Source organism: Tasmannia lanceolata, unplaced genomic scaffold, assembly GCF_043159265.1.
Source record: "Tasmannia lanceolata isolate RefF3 unplaced genomic scaffold, GAP_Taslan_0.1 ptg000005l, whole genome shotgun sequence".
Taxonomy (NCBI): Eukaryota; Viridiplantae; Streptophyta; class Magnoliopsida; order Canellales; family Winteraceae; genus Tasmannia; species Tasmannia lanceolata.
The window spans coordinates 1730238-1750341 of record NW_027518682.1 but is presented as its reverse complement, the minus strand read 5'-3'; the positions used below and the strand labels follow the sequence as shown (position 1 = coordinate 1750341).

General features: G+C 40.2%; 1 protein-coding gene and 1 long non-coding RNA gene across 3 annotated transcripts; one reads left to right on the top strand and one right to left on the bottom strand.

Moving 5' to 3' along the window:
* Positions 1 to 693: 693 nt before the first annotated feature.
* On the bottom strand, positions 694 to 4847 carry LOC143877035 (homeobox-leucine zipper protein HAT14-like). Of its 2 annotated transcripts, XM_077378754.1 has the most exons (5): positions 4690 to 4847; positions 4379 to 4553; positions 3252 to 3529; positions 2129 to 2208; positions 694 to 1254 (listed from the first exon to the last, which is right to left on the bottom strand). In XM_077378754.1, exons 2-5 carry the CDS (start codon positions 4548 to 4550, stop codon positions 969 to 971), a joined length of 816 nt encoding a protein of 271 aa, XP_077234869.1. In that variant the 5' UTR covers positions 4551 to 4553; positions 4690 to 4847; the 3' UTR covers positions 694 to 968. The 2 variants fall into 2 exon arrangements, with proteins under 2 accessions (XP_077234869.1, XP_077234868.1); XM_077378753.1 differs by having other exon boundaries at positions 4379 to 4821.
* Positions 4848 to 8921: 4074 nt separating this feature from the next.
* LOC143876459 (uncharacterized) lies at positions 8922 to 12453 on the top strand. Its single transcript, XR_013250389.1, has 3 exons — positions 8922 to 10099; positions 11861 to 11978; positions 12299 to 12453. It is a non-coding gene; the product is annotated as an uncharacterized LOC143876459 (long non-coding RNA).
* Positions 12454 to 20104: the final 7651 nt, after the last annotated feature.

The following is a 20104-nucleotide window of genomic DNA, read 5'->3' as shown; positions in this document are numbered from 1 at the left end:
CACAAGTGAAGGCAATTTATAGTGATTCTGAGCCACCTGTCTAGGACAGGTGGTAATTCTGAGCCACCTGTCCAGGACAGGTGGTGGCCTCTGTATGGACCAGGTCTCATACCTAAGAAGGGTAGGTGGAAGTCCCTGATTGGCCCAGGTGTCACACCTAGCAGGGACAGGTGTTGGCTTTGCAACGGTCCTTGTGAGGGCCACGTGCCAGTAGCCAATTGGTTGCTGAGTTCGGACCTTATCAGTGCTGAGTCCGAACCCCATCAGTGCTGAGTCCGGACCCCATCAGGAGTCATTAGTTATTCAAAGGGAGATTGATTCTTTATTTATACTGTGTACAAGGGCAAGGGCAACCTATATTGTGCTTTCTAATCATCATTCACTATTTTTCTTCCTTTTCTTTTCTCTTCTCCCATTTATCTTTTCTTAATTGTGTGGCTCTCCTCTCTTTTTCCCGTCTCTCTCGTCATTTGTCACTTACTCAACTAAGGTCTATGAAGTCAATGAAGTCACAGGGAATGGACCGTGACCACCTGCCGTTTCGAATCTAAAGTACGATCGATTGAGCCGACACCCCATTGTTAATCTGCTATCCAATCAGGCGGGCATGAGAAACCCAGCGTCTCCAGTAGAGTCTAGTTCAATTGCCGAATCGTGGGCAAGTCAAAGAGACCAAGAGGGATAGGAAAGTGAGATGTGAAACTTGAGTGTATTGACTGGTAATAAAAAAGTAAAAACAAAAAAGACTTCAAATATATAAAATACAGAAAGGGGTGTTCCGATCATAAATGAAGCGTGCAATTTAGTATCCATCACATCATATGTTACGTTGGTCTGTTCAATAAAACCATTAGACCCTCCTATTCCTTCTTTATACACTAATAAATATCTTGTCAGAGTAGTCTATAAATCTTGTAAGCTCACGTAATATTTCCCAAAGAACCCAAAAAAAAAAAAAAAAATCTTCATTATGCTGCCGAAGTGTGCTGTGAAAAAGAAGAGAGCCTGGATTTAAGCACCCCGAAACCACCCTTTTTGCCAGCATTCTCGGCCGTGGAGGTTGTGGCGATTCGTTCGCACGAGGGACACATGGTTAGTGTGGTGGGAGGCACATGCACATGAAATGGGTGGGGAGAGGATTTTAACGCCTTCAGTTCTTGAAGCTCCTTGTGGAGTCTGCGGTTTTCCTCCGTTAGCGACTCACAACACCGCTTAAGATACTCGCAATCGACCTCCGTTTGCTTTAGCTTCGTCCTGATAAATTAGAAGGGAATTTCTCATTGGGACTATTGGGACAAATTGGTATGATGAATGAACAAAACCAAGTAAGAAACACAACGTGAAAATAGAATGAGAGAGACGAGGCAAGCAAGTTAAGGCTTTTTCTTAAAGACCTATATTTTTCCACTTATGCAATGGCTACCAAGAAATAAAGTCCTGTTGATACAGTGACTATGCTATGGTCAAGGGCTGCACCCCAAGTTCAATAGAGTGAAAGAGCAGTGCCAATATCAAAATACCAAGTGTAAAAACACTATTTGGAAATGATCAAATTGAGAGGAGACACAATCTATCTTTTATAAAAGATAAAATGACAAGGAGGCAACCTTTCACAACCATTGTCTTTTGAATAAACAAGGTACCCTTTCACAACACAAGTGTCATGAATGGAAATATCATTCCACAAAAAAGAAGTGTCTCTTTGAATAAATCAAAAATAAAATTAGGGAGATGATATTCTCACTCCCTCTGCAGTAAGCATTAGCCCCACCATAACGTGAACAAGGGCAACCTTAACGCTTTTTGACGTCAAATCACGTTAAAAGGGGGGACTATTGCAGGGGTGAAAATATCAACGCTCTAAAATTATTTTGAAAATATCCAAAAGATTAAGGTGTTAGAGTTGGTGTTATTTAATCATTGATACTTATGGTTGAGTGCAGAGAGTGGGACCATTCCTACAGTTTAACATGTCGGAGACCTGTCCACACTTTACACCTATTAGAGAGATAAATGCATTTCCAGTATCTTTCGAGCCCCAAATGACTCACACGAGTCAACTCAGCTCACTTTCGAGTCGAGCTGACTTCTAGGGTTTTAAGACCGTGGTATTGACAATGGTTTTTACCTTGCTCTTCGATTTTGAAACCAGACTTCAACTTGCCGAGGTCGGAGATTTAATTGCTTGGCGAGTGCGAGCTTTTGTTTCTGCAATTACATACAGAAGGAAAGACAAAGTGAAATTCTCTCCATTAATGGATAAAATGACTGAGATTTGCCCTTATAAATAAATAACAAAAAAGTCATACAGTGCAAGAAACAATTGAGGCCACAGTTTCTTTACAAAAACAGATCTCTTATATCTAATGAAATTTTTTATATAATCTGTTGCAACATATTCATCTTCACATGACAAAATATCCATTGGTCAGAGAATTGGGGCCGTTCGATCAGGGTAATTTTTGATTTGTGGCCAATCTATAGTGGGGCCTCTAGATAAATAACTATGATCTCAAATTCCTAGGTTCAATCCACCTCACTCAAGAAATACAATACCAATTTTGAAATTAAAGAAGAAAATTTTGTAAGGAAATTTCAAAAATCGAATATGGTACTTGTAAAATCTGTTGAAGTATAAATGATCAAAAAACGCTAGCTCTAGCTAGGGGTGCAACTTGGGTCGGGCTCAACCCGAACCCAATGGGTTCAACCCGATTTTGGCTCGGGTTGGGTTGGCATTTTCTTGGGTTGGGTTGGGAAAAGCCAACCCGATTTAATTTCGGGTTGGGTTAGGGTTGAGGCCTTGGCAACCCGACCCAACCCGAACCCAAACTCCACCCTCTAATTTATCATGATTTTCTTACAAATTTTTTTTTTCTATTTGGCTCCATATGAACCCGAATCCGACCCGACCCAATTTGGAGGCGGTTTGGGCTAGGGTCGACCATCCTCAACCCAACCCTCGGGTTGGGGTTGAAGGAATGCTATCTTGGGTTGGGTTAGGGTTGGCCTCAACCCGACCCAAACGACCCGATTTGTACCCCTAGCTCTAGCAAGCTTAAGCTGTTGGATTCAATGGTTGTTTTACATGGTATCAATTGCCTCACTGCAGTCCTGGGTTCAAAACCCAACAACTCCTAGATATTACGGCCAGCCCAAAAAAAAGAGGGTCCACATGTGATTAAATAACACCAACTCTAACAATTTTAAGCTCTTGGAATAATTGGTTGTTTCACAAAATCTTCACTAACCGGATTGAGGGTGGAATGCTCTTTGAAGCTTTCTTCTAGATAACAAGATTGTTCCTTAGAGAGTCGTAGCTTCTTTCTGGTTGATCCACCTTCTTCTTCGTCACTGCATCTAGAAGAAGCTCTCTCAGCCTCTGTCTCCCAATCGCGTTTCCTCCCAGCCATCGGATGAGAATCCGATGAGGAAGGCCCAGTGTCCTTGTTAGGATCATTCATAGACGGCGATTGATTAACATCGAAGCCACTAATGTGACCAAAAGATCTAGACTCGTAATTGTTTCCTATTTGTCATACAAAAGGGGAAATTGTTAGCACCATAACTAAATCCTAAAAAAATTCAGATTTCTATTGCTCATTTTATGTGTAGAAGTATCATGATTTTGGTTGAAAATAATCCAAACGAATTTCTCTTTACCACCGTTGCATCTTGATATCAATGAATTTACTGTTGAGCTTAACTATGATTCTTCCTTATGGCACCAAAGATATGGACACTTGAATTTTAATGGCTTGAATATGATGAACAAAAAAAGTGATGGTAGTTGGTTTACCCAAATGAGGGAAAAATTTGTGAAAATATAGGGAAAATGTACTTTCATGTAAATATATGAAAACATATGTAAATCTACAAGCACATGATTGTGTTTTTAGGTGAAATCAGAGGGTTAAAATCATGTAGAGGAATCAAATAATATACTCTTTCTTCACCCGGCCGTTAAAGCTGAAACTGCACTTCCATGTAAGACTTCAAGTGAATTTCTTAGACCCATGACATCAACATTGCAAATTTGCAACACTTAGGTAGTAGACACAAAGCCCGGGGCTCAAACACCTCCAGTTTTGTGTTTGGCAAATGGGTTCAACCCATGGCCTTGTGTGATGAAAACCCACTAATTGGGGTTGGGCCTGTACCTAAACTGGTCGAGGCTTTGTTTTTCAACCAAGAGATCGCAGGTTCAATCCCTGCTTCTCAACTCAACTAAACCTTTGTCCCAAACTAGTTGGGGTTGGCTAATGAATCCTTTAGAAAATTTTCATGAAGAAGGTTCGATCCGTGCTTACCAACCAAAAAAAAAGATAAGAAAACCAACTAAGAAAAATAAAAGGAAATTTTGAAAAACAAAACATACCCATCTCAGTAGACCATGAAAGCTTCAAATCAAGCTGAAGAGGAGAGCACTCGTTCAAACCACCACGCACTCTGTCCTCTCTACTGTTTGAAGGGAATCCTTGCCGCATCCGATCGGTCGGAATGCTGCATTTCCTGGTCGGCTCGCCGCCGACAGATAGTGCAAGCTCCATTGCCTGAAAAAAATTAACCTCTAGACCTCTGAATGTGTGATTATGAAGAAATAGAAATTTTATGGAAGTGAATTTTTGGATCAGTTGGAGTAGTGACTTTGAATAAATTGGTTTTGAAATGGGAAATCCATCAATGCACCTGAAAGGAGAGATGTGATCAGAGGGAAGGTTCTGAGAAAAAACCCTGCCTTGTTCTCCTTATATACTGGCATCCATGTTGGCATAAAGAAGCCAAGAGCAAACATTGATTGTTTCAAAACCCTTTTCTAATTATTTGCCTCACCACCAACTAGTTCTCCTTTGTCCGTGAAAAAAATTACCACCTAACAACGGCTAAGAGTCATGCCCACGTCCGCTTTTGTGGAACCCACCATAAATCTAGTAACCCTTAAACCCCATGGAATTATACTGGTAGGAGATTTTGATTTTTCAAAGATTGGGCCCTTTGATTTTTCAGATGCATATTTTCCTCTTCAAACTATGCTATTTTGGTGAGATTTGTGAATTTATTTACCCATTCATTAAAAGGCAAAGGGGTTTAGTAACCCCACCAGTTGGGACTCGGGTTCATTGAAAGTGTTATTGGTTGAGTCGTACTTTTGAATTCAATGAGGTGCACGAACCAGCACAGGAAAAAAATGGGTGGAAATATCAATTGCTCCAATCATAAAATTATGGGATCCATATGCACTGTTTTTGCAGAAGCATTTCTAATGTAAGAGCTTTCTTCTCTTCTAGAGGACTGCTGAACTAAGGATAAATAAATTGATTAATTTGGGTATATACTTTTTCCTATTGCATGAGGAGTGTGAAAAGATGGTCAAAGAGAGGTGTCATGGGAGGCATAGAAAGACATGACTGATGAAAACCTAACCTAACTTTTTTTTCTCCATGAAGGGGTTGTTGGAGTTCGAATCATGGCAATTATTGAAGTCATATGGTAGCTTTAGTGATAAGGTTGGCCGTGGTCCTATGATTCTATTTAGGGACCCCACATCACATCTTACTCCTCCATTGATAATTACCCACATCAGAAACCAGATAGAAACGAAAAAATAAATAGAAAAAAAGAAAAGAAAAACAAAGCTTCAACCAAAATTCTGTGTTTGCCAATGAAATGACAGTAAAATTAAGGGAAATTGATTGCTTTTAGCTATTGAATTGCTGGGTTGTTTTACTTTTACCTTGTCGGTCTCCGATTTTTTTTAACGTGAAAGGTGTAATTTTACGCCCATTTTACGTCGAAACAGAACCAAGCTTAGCCGCCAAAAAAAAGTGCCAAGGTGTGACTTACTAAGTATTGCAATACTCGCATATAGTAGAACAAACAGTCGATAAGTCGGCTCCGTAACTACTGCTGAATACCTCAATGTATAATTTTCTAAGCAAAATGAAGAAGATTTACACAAATTTTTATGAAATTTATATTTTACATAGAAAAGATCCCTTGAATTTTTATCGAGCATCTCAATTCACATTTGAATAGAGACGAGTTTTTGAACTATTCACATGTCGGAAGGGTAAAAAGAAGAATTAAATTGACACTATAAAAATTAACCAAAAATGATGAAGAATATTGGTGTTTAGGCCATGTTTGGCGATCATGATTTTTTTTCATGATAAATTAGTTTCTCAAGTGGTGAGGGAGAGGTAGGGGAGGTGGGAGAAGGAGAGATTTGAGAAGGCATGAATGAGTAGAGGGTGAGAAGTGGCTAAAAAATATGGAAAAAATCAATCCTATTTTGGGTGTAGTTTTTTGGTTTCCTTGTTTTTCAGGCTTCCAGCCGACCCAAACTAGTTTGAGACAAAGGCTTAGTTGAGGTGAGTTGAGTTGAGTTGTTTTTCAGGCTTCGCTTACCCTCTCCTCACTCAGTCCCTGTTCCTCTAACTTGGAACCAAAAATTCAGGGCAGCCAAACATGCCCCTTAACAATCCTCTATTCTCTAAGTACAAGAAACTGTGTTTTCTCTTGTCTATGAACTCTAGAGAAAAGAATTTCAATTCAACTCGAGAGCCAATGGTGGGATATATCATTAGTTTTTTACTTTGACTGCTATATAATTGCAAAAGCTAATGAAATATATGTAGGAAAAAGGAACATGCGTGCTTTGATTGAGATTTCGGCAGCTTCGCATATATGTCCACCCGAATCATTGTGTTGGTAATGATATTATAACTTCTGGGGGCCACCTTTTCGCTTATTAAGGATGAAAGCGAGGTATACTTAACGTTCAAGATTCTCCTCTCGAGGTTAGAAAATCAAAACTCGGATAAAACTGAGTTAACTCGTTTAGCTTGAAAATCCCAACTCGGCCATGTTTTGCTTGTCACTCGTAATCCTAACTCGGATACCCATTCAACCTCCACACCATCAATAGCCTGTGCGTCGAGACCGAGTTAGTTTGGAGCAACTCGCATGCCAGATGACTCTGGCGAGTCAACCAGCATTTCCACAAAAAATCTCAGGATAGATAAGATAAAAGTAATCCACTAACATTTGACCAAGTTTCAAGGCCTATCTATCTATCTATCTCCATCAAGATCTTGGAAGAAAATCTCTCGGCAAAATCATGAGAAGGGACATGATGTTTGGGACATTGTCCTTCCATCACGAAAAATCATTTCAACCTCATAAAATGATTAGATAGGGGAAGGAGAAGGGGATGGACGACATGGGCCAAAGAAAGCAGAGGTGGGCCCAAGCCCATGTGACATGCGCGTGGCACCTGAGGCCTTCCCTCATGACTTAGAAAATCCAATCTCAGTCATCATCATGCTTTATACCCCTCAACTGGTTCAAATATGAGGGAACAAAACAACAAGAACAATCATTTGCAGATACAGCGTGAGATGTGGGCCCACACCCATCTTCCACCTTTCACAATAATGACACATTGATTGGGCTTGGCTGGGCCTTAGAGCATGGGCCCACCTCGTGGTGATCTTTCTGTTTCCTTGAGTGTAAAGGCCAAAGGGTCCATTTCTTTAATTGATTCTCTCTCTGACCCTATGACAGGCCCAGGATCCTGTGTCAACATTTTGGCTAGAAAGTATTCGAGCCATGAATTCTTGATAAGTTGAAGGACAAAAGCAACAATGGTCGATAGTCCATATTCTACGGGTAATGAGAATCCACATTCTGTGGGCAAAGTTCATGGGATCTAGTGGTTAAGATTTGCTTTTCTAATTGGCGGGGCCCATCATAGTGTGGAGCTAAGACTTTGCACCATACCACGGTTCCAGATAAAGGTATTAAACCATGTTAATTCGTCGACCATGCTAGTTTGGTTCACCACAAGGACAGAAATCCTTGATCAAGTTGTTTCTTGGACAGGGTATCTTAATTACCCTGTCCAAGAAAATAATGGGTACGCTAGCAGAAATAATGTATACGCCGATGGAAATAATGGTTACAGATAAGGAAATAATGGGTATGCTGATGGAAATAATGGTTACAGAGAGGGTAATAATGGGTACTCCAGCAGAAATAATGGGTACGCCGATGGAAATATTGGTTACAGATAGGGAAATAATGTGTGCCGGCAGAAATAATGGGTATGCCGATGGAAATAATGGCTACAGAGAGGGGAATAATGGGTACGCCGGGGGAAATAATGAATAAGCCGATGGAAATAGTGGTTACAGAGAGGGGAATAGGAATAGTAGGTACGTCGGCAGAAATAATGAGTACGCCGGCGGAAATAATGGTTACAGAGAAGGGAATAATGGTTACAAAGAGGAGTATTATTAGAAGACGCCACCGTTTCATATTGATGTCGACGTGTCATGGATCCGACCGTCTACTCATATTGGCGACGACCAAGATTTAAAGGAACCCAAGGACTCTTGGTTCACAGAAAGATTTCAATCCAAACCAAACCGACTATGTATAAAGCCGCTAGCATTCCAAAAAGTTTTTCAACACGTGTTAGGCATCCATCCGTCTCTAGGTATTTCCGACGGCCAAGATAGAAACAAACCCAAGGTTTTGTGACTTCTATCGGTTCAAATACCAGACGAACCAAAAGAACCTCGTGAAACAAGCCAGTAATGAAAAAGGAGGCTGAATGACGTTTTGTTGATGTCATAAGGGTATCAATGTCTTTTTCCAACCCGATTTTGAAGATTAGCCCGTTTTTTGTTCTTGTTTTAAAAGGTGCTCGCAATCCGTATTTTCACTAAACATCGGCCCACATTCCGTACTTTTCTACTTGAAATAAGTCTGGCTTGCAAGCATGGGTTTATTTTATCCTTGAAAATAATGTGATGGCCTATCAATTGAATGCTTTGGATCACCCAAACAATGTGCCCACTGTATTTTAAGATAGTGCGTGGATAACTTATCAACACTAGTGTGTAGAAACTCTTTTCTCAATACTTTATCCCCTTCACAATTCCGGTGAAATTACCAAAATTTTAGGGAAATATTGAATAATGAATAAAATACAATTTTTAACGTGATCACCCTAAAATTTCGGACCGAAAATTTCGAAATAAAGTAACATTTCGGGTGGATTTCGGTATCCAACTAAACCCGAAATTAGGACAATGTTACCCCCAAACTTCTTCAAATTTGCGAGAGCATGCCATCAGCCCTATAACGAAGGCTTCTCTTTCCATTTTTTTTTCTCAAAAAAAGCCCCAAATCCCACTTTTCCTCGAAAAACCTTCTTCAAATGGCAAGAATCAATGCAAATCAAAGATCCTTGGCCAAATCCACCCAAAATCGCATTCAATTTCGCTTGCTTCTTGATTTGCAAACAATTTCCCTTTCCAAAACCCACATCAAAAGTTCTCTTTTCTCAAGCATTTCCTTCCCATTTATCTTTTTTATTTCTCGGCATTTAAAAGCCTTAAAACAGGGTCTCCGAGGCCCACCTCCATCCTCCTCTTCCCTTAGTTTCACCGGTTCATTCGCAACTCGAAAGGCTGCAAAAGGAGAAGCCCTAAACCTATTTATGTTGTTAAATATTCATTTCTTTTTACAGATTTATTCTCATCTTCTAAATCTGTTCTGCTATATCTCATTTAACAAGTTGAAAGTTGTGAATTTCTTTTCCCGTGTTGTTTCTGCAATTATGTTTAACTACTTTTAAAGGGTTACAGGTTGACACTTTTCTTGCCTTCCAAGCCTTCTTGAACTCATGAAATTAATATTCTTTGAATTTGCTTCAATATAAAAATTAATTTCTTTGTTACTGTTAAGCACTAAATCTGATAAATACTATTAATATTCTTTGAATTTGCCTTCCAACAGATTGTGCAACAGCGAATGTTTTATAGTTGTTGCACCAAAGTATACGGGAAGGGGTCTTGAGGCTGGCCTTCGTAGTAGGATCCTTGAGGCTTTTGCAAGAATAAGAGGAAAACTCTCACTCAGGCAAGTTGGTGTGGGGGTTGGCCAGCTCAGGATTCTAATGATTTGATGATTTGATCCTACAAGACATTGAATTTCGTGTAGTATCTGAAAAGCTCCCGGGGAAACCCGAGCTTAGCTAGTGATGCAAAGTTTGTGTGGCTCTGTTTTAAGCATGTCAAGAGTAATGAAGGTTGGTACTTTTCTTACTCTCAAATAAAAAGTGTTATTTCTGCAATATTGATTAACCCCAAGAAAATCATGTCTGGCTTCCATTATTAAACCCTTCCCAATCAAAGGACTTTTAAAATCCACCCGGTAAATAGATACCATTGTGCACAAATTAAACGAAAAACATAAAAATAACAAACAAGCCACAAGATGAACACTAAGATTTTACCTGGTTCGGCCAAGCCAACTCCACGGGCGAGAAACACGATCTTCTACCATGAGAAAAACAAAATACAAGGATTAGAATGGATTAATCACTATTCCTTAAAAAATGCATTGTAAATTGTTGTCAAGAGAATCAGATTTTCTGAAGATTTTGATTATGGGGGAGTGTTCGGCAAGGGTTCTCATTCTCGCCTAACTAAACAAGCAAGAAACGGGTAGATGAGAATAGTGAGAAGCGACTATTTGTCCTCCATAAAATCCTATTTTTTAGTCTAAAAATAAGGCAAACTTTTAGAAACCGGCCTTAGTGTGTCAACTTGCCGAACACAATTTTTGCAATATTTTTACTTGCACCATTTTGCCGCGTACTTAAGGCTCTGTTCACTTGCATTCCCTAGAAAGCAAATCCCTGGAAAATAGCTTATTTTTTCGCTGACAAGACCTTGATAAGACAGAATTCTGATGTTCACTTGCTTTCCAGGAATATAGAATTACACATGTGGAATATTTGCAAAAAAGCAAAAAATGACATGAAAAAGCTCATTTTCCCACCCTTTATGCTCTGTATGGTTGCCGGGTTTTTTTTGTGCCTGGGAGTTATGTGGGAGAAAAAAATACCCTGGGAGATAGGTGGGGAAAAAAAGTCCTAGAAGTATCCTGGTAAAATAAAAATCCCATGTTTGGTTATGTGGGAGAAAAAAATACCCTGGGAGATATGGTGGGAAAAAAAAAACCTTTGTTTTGTTGCTTGAACTGTTGGGTAGAAAAAAATTCTTCTCAAGCTTTTTTTTGGTTCCTGAGTTTATATTTGTTACTGGGGTTATCTTGGGATGGGATGAAAAGGCAATCATTACAAAAGTGGGATTAAAAAATCCACTCCACAAGTAATCATTACAAGAGTGGGATTAAAAAAAACCTAGTGCTAAAAGGCAACCAAACATGGGATGGGACCAAAATTTAACTTACTCTCTCACAAAACTCTCAGGAACAAAAAAAACCTAGCAACCAAACAGAGCATTAGGGATTTCATTTCTGACCAAAAACACATGGATTTCGTTTCCCTGGAAAACTAGTGCAAAAAGAAGGGCAAGCAGTTTCCCTGAAAACCTTTTCCAACGCAAGTGAACAGTCTAGGGAAACTATTTCCTGCACAGATTCCTTGAATTTCTTTTCCTAATGCCACGTCAGATTCCCGGGAAACATTTTCTTTTCCTTTCCCCGGAAAACAAGTGAACAAAGCCTAAGAATCCATTCTCGGGCAGCGGCAAATCCGGAAAAGCTAGTATTTATCTTTCCTTATTTTAGTTCTATAGAGTCTTGGTAATTTGGTTCAACCCAAGCAAGAGAGGGAAAAAAGAATGGTTGGGTTCGCAATGGCCCGAAACACTGCGCACCCTCCTTACGGTTCCTTAACGGGCGCCACTCCTTTCCTATCTACACCCAACCATTTGCAGCTCTCAGCACGTAAAAATCCTTTTTTTTTTTTTTTTTTTTTTGTACATTCATTTTTTTCTAACTCTCGATGATTTTACAATTTTCTGTTTTTTTTTTTTTTCAGCATTCGGTTGTCTTCTTTCGCCTTGTGTCATCTTCCCGAGTCAACATCACTTCAGTCAAGGCCATGGCCGACTCGGAATCTTTATCTGTACCAAAGACCCATTCGCCGAATCTTTTGGGTACCCTTTTTTTCTTTCTCTTTTTCTTCTTTTCTGTTGAAATATTGGTTCTTGCGTGTTTTCCCCCTTTCCTTTTACGGGCTTAGGCTCTTTAGTAAAGAAGCACCAACTTTGTAGAGATGACGATTTCCCTTGGATGCTGGAAGCTTCTTTAGCCCTTTGTTTTCCACTTTGATAGAGAATGTTACAAGGAAAATCCTGTTTTTATTTATTTTTATCAATACCCAATTGATGTTTTGATGGATACAATCATACAACCATCATCCTCTATAGTTGAATATCAGCCCCCGTTTTAAATATTACATTTTTGTGTTATGCAGGTGGGTATATTATTAAAGTTTGTTTGAGATTGAGATAATTATGCAATGATTTGTTGCAAATTTGTATTCACAAGCAATCTTGTGTTTGTCATCTACTTTTCGTATCTAGAATGGAGGGCATTCTCAAGCATTTCCAAAATTTTATTTGTTCCCCCCCCCCCCCTCTTTCAAGGGCATTGCAATTTGTAGAATGGTCCATGTGTTGAGTGTAATGGGAGCTTTTAGAATATCCTATTACATAAATATCATTTTATTACACGATTGCTTTCATTAGTTTCTTTCTTGCCCATGTTTTCTGTAGGTGGTTGTGGAACACTTTCAACCTGTACGTTAAAATGATAGTGGATAGTATATTTTAATGATTCCTTTACGTTTTTGTGAGCTGCCTTCTTTAAGAATAAGATTTTCCCAATTCCTTGAAGAACTGCCCTCACCTCAGCATCATTTGAGTCTGTGGTTCCAATCAGGCCCAAGATGCATTAGCGTTAAATTCAGTACAGCTGTAAAAAAGAAGAAGAAAACAAGAGAGAGCTCTACAGAAACGGAAGGACGAAAAAGCAAGAAAAATGAGGGAGGGGGATTGGTATTGTGACGAGTGTGCTTATCCAAATTTTCAATGGAGGCGTTACTATCGTTGGGAAAAGCAACACAATCGGAAATATGCACATAAAAGTACTCCCCCAAGCTCTCGGCAGTGGAAAGAAAAAAGGTTTAAAATTCACTACTAGATCTTATGATCCTCTACTCATGGTTCTATTACTATTGCATATTCCTAACTAGTAGTAAACTTCAAAACCTAGAAGCTTGTTTGATCATCTTCATGTAGTTCACATGACCTTGTGGATGGTGATCTTAACTGTCCATCCAATAGGCAGTGACGATGTGGGCCATTGTTGAGAAACGATCAACTACTACAAATTTACAAATATCAAATCATGCCTTTCGAGTAGTTTTTTGTAAGTCACAAAACAAACTTCATGGTATGAATGAAGCCATGGTGGAGGATCTAGGAAAGGAGTGTACAAGCCTACATTTTGTAATTACCCCTTTGCAAATTGACATTTTCGCACCTCTTCGATAATCTTTCAATGTTTTGGTGCACGTCTTGGTCGGCGATAAGCCACCATACCCAAGGTTTTATACCTGTCAAAATGACCCGAGTCATCTCCACGCAGTTCTAGTGATTTGATCATGCAAGGATTCCGCTGGTATGGACTTTAAGTTGTTACTTTTAGACAATAACCGTTGTGAACAACAAAAAATTTATTTGACGCAACCATTGCACCTTCCAAATCCTTCAATACAAGGCTGAAAAACGGATCACTTCCATACTTATTTATCTCTTCGAAGCCTACAACTTGTGCATGGATGGTAGTCAATACTCGATAACCATGGTTTAAAGTTTCGGCCGAACTAACAAAATTTCAGATTTCGGCCTGGACTGAAATTTAAAACCGAAACCAAAATTTAAAATTTCGGCCGAAATTTCCACCGAAATTGAAATTGCCACCACAATTTCAATCCCTGACAATAACAGAGAGCGCCTACAAACTGCATCAGCCACTCTATCTGATTCTCCCAACCTGTGCTTAGATTAAAATGTTTACTCTTGAAGATAAGAGCTCCATTTAGCATGCCTAGGACTGGGTCTCTTCTGTAAACTCAAGTATATGCGTGCTTCATGGTCAGAGTAAATGAAAAATATTCGGCGCACCAAATAATGTGGCAAATACTGTAATAAGGCATAGAACTCTAAGAAAATAAAAATACACACCGAGGCAGTTGGCTCTTCAGCATAAACTCACGGGTATGCTCACTGTTGACGAGTGTTCGAATCCCGCCTCCGACTTACTTGATACACGTGGTGTGTGTATCGTTGCGTGTATCCGTAGGGACTAGTCCTACTCCCGAAGGGGGTGGGGACATCCTACGTCATAAAAAAAAAAAAAACTCTAAGAAAATAAGTAGTGTGACGTTTTGGCGGAATATCCCTTACCCCAACACGGGATGCATCATACTCTTCATGGTCTACCATTTTGGCTCATAATATACCCTATCCCAACAAGGGATGCATCACACCCCACCATGAAGAGCTTCTCAAAGTTTGGTAACACCAATGCAGGTGCTTCAATCATTGCTTGCTTCACCAAGTCAAATGCATTATCTGCAGCCTTCGACCACACAAAGTAGTTCCTTTCAAACACTTGATAATAGGAGTCATGATAGCATTGAGATCACGGATGAATCTCCAGCAGAAAGAAGCTAGGCCATGGAAACTACGGACATCCTCCAGCCAAAGAGTTGGTTTTGATCCTACCGAGTCGATCAAAAACTTCTTCGCCTTGCCCTAGTCAATAAAAAACTTGCCATACCAACCACCAAGTCATTTCGAATTGGCTCGGTCTTGGGCATTTTTATTTATTTTTATTTTGAGTGCGAGGTGGTTTTTATACATTGATTAAAGATTCTGCCTATTGTCAAACGAGCCTTCTCCTTAATTGAGTTAATGACATTGGGTGGTTTTCAAGGGATTCATTATCAGGGGCCCCACCCCCACAAAACCCACTCGATACATACATGCACAACAAAACTAAAGTAATAGTATCTTAGAGAATCTTACTAAACAGGAAAATCATAATAAAAAATGTGTATATTTGTTATGGAATATATGCTGCATAGTAATTGTTTAACTGAATATTAATATAATTCTTCTAACTACCAACACAATGCATTGGTGAAGAGGCATGCAGATTCCACAGCCCAAACTAAAGCAAACACAAAACAAATGGACGATTCCCTTTTTTTTTTCTTTTTCTTTTTTAAATTGACAGTGATATATTGATTAGTCATACGAAGATTACATGTGGAAAGGACCAGGAGTCCCCCATAAGTTACATCGTATGAGTACCCTAGAGATGAACTCCAGGGCCGCAGAATACATCCAAAAAAGTAAGGGCGCTGATATCCCCCCCCCACCCCGGGACGGCTGGCTAACGTTAAACGTTAGGATTTAACGTATATGTCACTTTCCCACCATTTGACCTCTCTCTCTCTCTCTCTCTCTCTCTCTCTCTCTCTCTCTCCACACACACAACAGGAACAATGGTGGGCCCAACAGAAACCGTTGGTAGAATGGAGGGCCCATCTTTGAACAACGTAGGCCCCGCCCCGCCCCGCCCATTCACAATTACTCGAACCAGGTGTAATTGGATTTAACTCCCAAAAATCTTGTAAAATTTTAAGACCTTTAGAGCTAGGACCAAGGAACCTATGGCCAATAGCTATCAAGCACAATCACTCAACTCCACTGATAAAACTTCGATGTCCAGTTCTAGCTCCATGTCTTCAGGCCAATAATCTGCGGCAAACTGCGGGAAGGGGACCTCCACCACCGGGTTCTTCAGAATTGAAATCAACTCAGCTATCTTCCGAAGGCAAAGGTTTTTCTTGGCCTCCCATTCTAACCGCCTTAGATCATTAGCGTAGTCCAGCCAACCTTGAAAGAAGGGGAATTTGTAAATTGGTATAACAATGTCCTTTACATTATACATACCGGTGATAGGGAAAAATTCATCGCAATCTGCCTGGAACTGCCTCCATTGTCGTTTAAGATTACTTTTAAACTGTTCGGGTATGGTGGGAGCCTCCACCGAGGCTTTGGCCCTATTGTATTGCAAGTTGCGCACCCATCGACGATGCTCAAACCACTCCAGAGAGGTCAGGTATCTCCCTCCTTAATCTTTTAAAAGTTTTAGGATCCGCAGATGAAGAAGTGGCCATTTTTATTTTTATTTTGTAACATAGGGTGTCCCCACCCCCTTTGGAAGTAGGACTATTTCCTACGGATGCGCGCAATCGCCCATAAACCACGCGCATCAGGTAATCCCGGGTGGGATTCGATTACAAGTCTCCGGGGAGCAAACCCGTGACTTATGCCGAAGAGCCAACACCCGTATGGGCAAGAAGAAGTGGCCATCTTCTAAACACCAGCTGAGGAATACCAACAGATTCTTCGATAATGACATCACTAGTCCATGTTATGTATTTGAGGTATAGCCGCCCAAATCTTCTTTCTTGGGCCCCCACCACCTGGCTAACTCGAACCATGGTTTTAAATTTCGACCGAAATTTCGGATTTCGGCGGAGACAGACACTGAACTGAAATTGATGAAAACAGAATCGGTCATTTATTTCGACTGAAATTTCGGAATTTCGGTCGGAAATTCTGTTTTTTCCGAAATTTGACGCAAAAAAATCCTTTTTTTTAATATTAATTTAATATTTCACCAAAATTTCGGCCGAAATTTAATATTGAATAAAATAATAATTTCTGGTTTTGTACTAGATTTCGACCGAAATTTCGATCTCAAGGTCCGAAACCGAAATTTTAAACCTTGCCTCGAACTACCGGCCAAAGGATTGGATATAGCTTTCCTTTCTGCCGGTACAAATTCATGATAGAATGGGAAAGCAGGTGTTGTCACCATCTATCCTTGCAATAATAACACATGTCATCCCGATCCACCTTTCATTCCAGACTACATTTCTACTAAAGCAACCCCACTCTGACCAAAATCTTCCAGATCTGTGTTCTATCTTAGCACATTGCCCTTTTTCCAAATAATAATTCATCCTTTTCTTTCCCCAAATCCCCTGATATTCCAAAAAACTATCCTCAATGGGAGCGAGGATTAGACTCGTATTCCAAAAAACCATCCTCATTGGGAGCGAGGATTAGACTCCCGCCGGATTTCTCTCTTAACAATTAGGGGTAAGCTTCTGAACTCAAGGGAGGGTTCGTATATGCTCTGTTTGGTTCCCTTTTTTTGAGAAAAATAGCAGGGAATGTAATTCTACTAATTCGCTGAAAGGTGTTTGGTAGGGAGTTTAGCAAAATTGGGGAGTTTGACCGCCAGGGATGTCAGGCGCTTGTCGGTGACGTGGAACCCTCAAAATTCGCTGGATGAATTTCTCCGAATCGAAGAAAAAATTGGAGAAATTCTCAGGCAAATTCTTTTTCATGTAATTGTCATAAGCTTTTAATTTTCATTGTAGTTTTTTCGGTAATTGTCATATGTTAGTACATCATGTTTGTATTTTTTTCATAATTTTCCTACTTTGCTTCCATTTTTCCGTAGTTTTTCATTTAAAACTTAGTATTTCCCACAAATGGTAATGATTACTATTTTTGCTATTTTATGTTTTTGCTAGCCACCTTTGCACCATATTACTTCTACCAATCTTTGCACAAAGGATGGGCCACAAGCCGACAAGTGGCCTCGGCGAAGGTGGCTAGCAAATTCCTATACAAAAAAAAAGAAAGGGAAATGTTATCAGCACTACTGTTTTTTTTATGATGGCACTCCTCACTTTATTAAAAGTACGGTATGGCCCACACCATAGGATGATCCAAACCGTCCATTATGGGCCATAGCCTAAATAGGTTATGCCCCAAAAATCATTTCCATTGGCTGATCCTAACCCTCCAATCTGAATGTTAGAGGGTTGATCCTAACCCTCTATAGATCGGAGGGTTAGAATCAACCTATGGAAATAATTTTGGGGCATAACCAATTTAGGCTATGGCCAATCTAATGGACGGTTTGGATCATCCTATGGTGCGGGTCATACCGTACTTTTAATAAAGTGAGGAGTGCCCTCATCAAAAAACAGTAGTACTGATAACATTTCCCAAAAAAAATCTTAAAAAATACGGCAAAAAACCACCTTCACATCTCCTATCGCAATCAAACAACGTCTGGGAGATTTGCTCTCAATCTCCCCGTTGACTGATTTCCTTTTGATTTGCTTTTAATCTCCCTTTTACTTTTTCAGCCGTACTACTTCTAAGGATACCAAGAGCTCGTTTGACTTTTTCAGCCAGACCATTGGACCTCTTTTCCTCTCTCTGTTCTTCTTGGGCTTTCGCCAGATTCCAGTAAGTAGTGGAGATAGGACTTCAAATTTGAAATTTGCGAAGTCCACTCCCTGGTCCCTTCCACGTCCTGTCACCCTGGCATTGGACCGGCCCCCACTTTTGCCCCTCCCCACAGCAGGACCCACATCGACATCTGTTGGTACGAAATTTACTGTTGGGGCTAAATTTGAACATCCCTGAAAATGATTCCGTTGGATTTCCGTCATCTTCACAGGAGCGCAGGGAAGCTCATTTTGCAGCTCTCGTTGGATTTCCGTCATCTTCACAGGAGCGCAGGGAAGCTCATTTTGCAGCTCTCCCACCGCAAGGGTTGATTTTTCTGAAGCTCCACTCCAATCATAAAGATGGAATTTTGAACTTGGAGGCGAAGGAAAGGCGTTAGTAACTTCCATGTCGGTGCACGGATTCGTGCCAATGGATATTCCATGCTCCGGCCGTCATGCTGTTCCATTCTTATTTCCAGCACTGTTCCAATACATCTTCCCAAAGCCTCATTGCCCAAACATGGAGGGGAATACCGTAAAAGTTAACCCAGAACTCTTCCGCTCCCTGTTGATAATCCGGACCCCATTGTTTTAGAGACGTACAACCATTGCCACAAGCACCAGAGCCCATTTTGAGAAGCCTTTTAGCAAGGTCCTCGCTGTCAAACATAAAGAGAAATTCATCCTTAGCGGCTACTAGGGTTCGACAAGGTCGGAATGCCCCAATACTCCCTAGCCCAATTGCACAGTTCCTCAGCACTACATGTTTTTTCCAAAGTCCTACCTATCAAACAAGCTTTCAGAAAACTTTGCCTTACCTCTACACTTCCTTCCCAAGATTGATAAAAGAGGAAATCCGCTTTCCAAAGTAACAGATATCACACCCTCATCCAGCCACCCCCTTCTCCATTCCCCTGACCGTCACTACATTTAGGAACCGCCAATGCTAAATTCTTCTTCTGATGGCTTTTTCCCCACCATCAACAAGATACCCTCCATTTAAAGTTCAGATACCCACAGATAATACATCGCCAATCTTTCCAACCTCCCCTCCCCAGGTTTTGATTTCGACCGTTCGGGATGCGATTTTCAATGTACCGTTCCGATTAGCCTAATTCCCCTTCTCGCTAAAGATTGGTATGTTTTGACCGGAACCTTCAAAGTCTGAGTGAGTTACCCCTTTCCTCCCCTGGTTGAAGCAGTTCTCACCTCCTAGAAGCACCCGATTAGCTCCAGATGGGATACACATTATAGCTTGGTGAGGGCTTTCACTGGAGCATGTTGGCTGATCTTCCCTCTTAGAAGATCAATCACGTTGAGAACCGATAATGGACGATTCCATTTGAACATGTATAATCATTACCTAACCTATTTGAAGACACATGCTCCTAGTCAGAACCAAACACAAACCAGGGTGGAAATGCAATTCAAATCATTGGATGATCAAGCAGAACTGGCCAATTTAAACCTGAACTAAAGAAAGAGAAAAAAGACATGATGAAGACCAGAGCTCCAGGTCAGATCTGGTTAAGTCACAGTCAAAATGATTCAATCAGCTAGATGCCGAAGATAATAAGACCAGCTTTGATCTGTTTTCAGTAAAAAGGCTGGAACCATCAATCCAGCCAGTTTTTCACAACACTTCTCCGGCTTAAAATGAATAAACAGCTCAGGTTAAGTCATAAATTATTGAAGATTGAAACAAATTTATATCAGACTCCTCCAAACTTCGTCGCCCCACAGGAACTCAAACCATATGCAAAATCAAATGCACATAAGGTTCCTTGGGCACAGACAAAGATCACAGATATGATTTTTCCTTGAACTTTAACTACGCATTTAAAAATAAAAAACATTATAAAAAAATAATAGCATGAACTAATC

What these genes read in the sequence shown, in the direction of transcription:
- LOC143877035 (XM_077378754.1), bottom strand. Translation starts at nt 4,550, where the DNA reads ATGGAGCTTGCACTATCTGTCGGCGGCGAGCCGACCAGGAAATGCAGC. An exon ending in TTCATGGTCTACTGAGATGG is followed by an intron (nt 3,530 to 4,378) that starts GTATGTTTTGTT and finishes TATGACAAATAG; the next exon opens with GAAACAATTACGAGTCTAGA. An exon ending in TTTCAAAATCGAAGAGCAAG is followed by an intron (nt 1,255 to 2,128) that starts GTAAAAACCATT and finishes CTAATTTATCAG; the next exon opens with GACGAAGCTAAAGCAAACGG.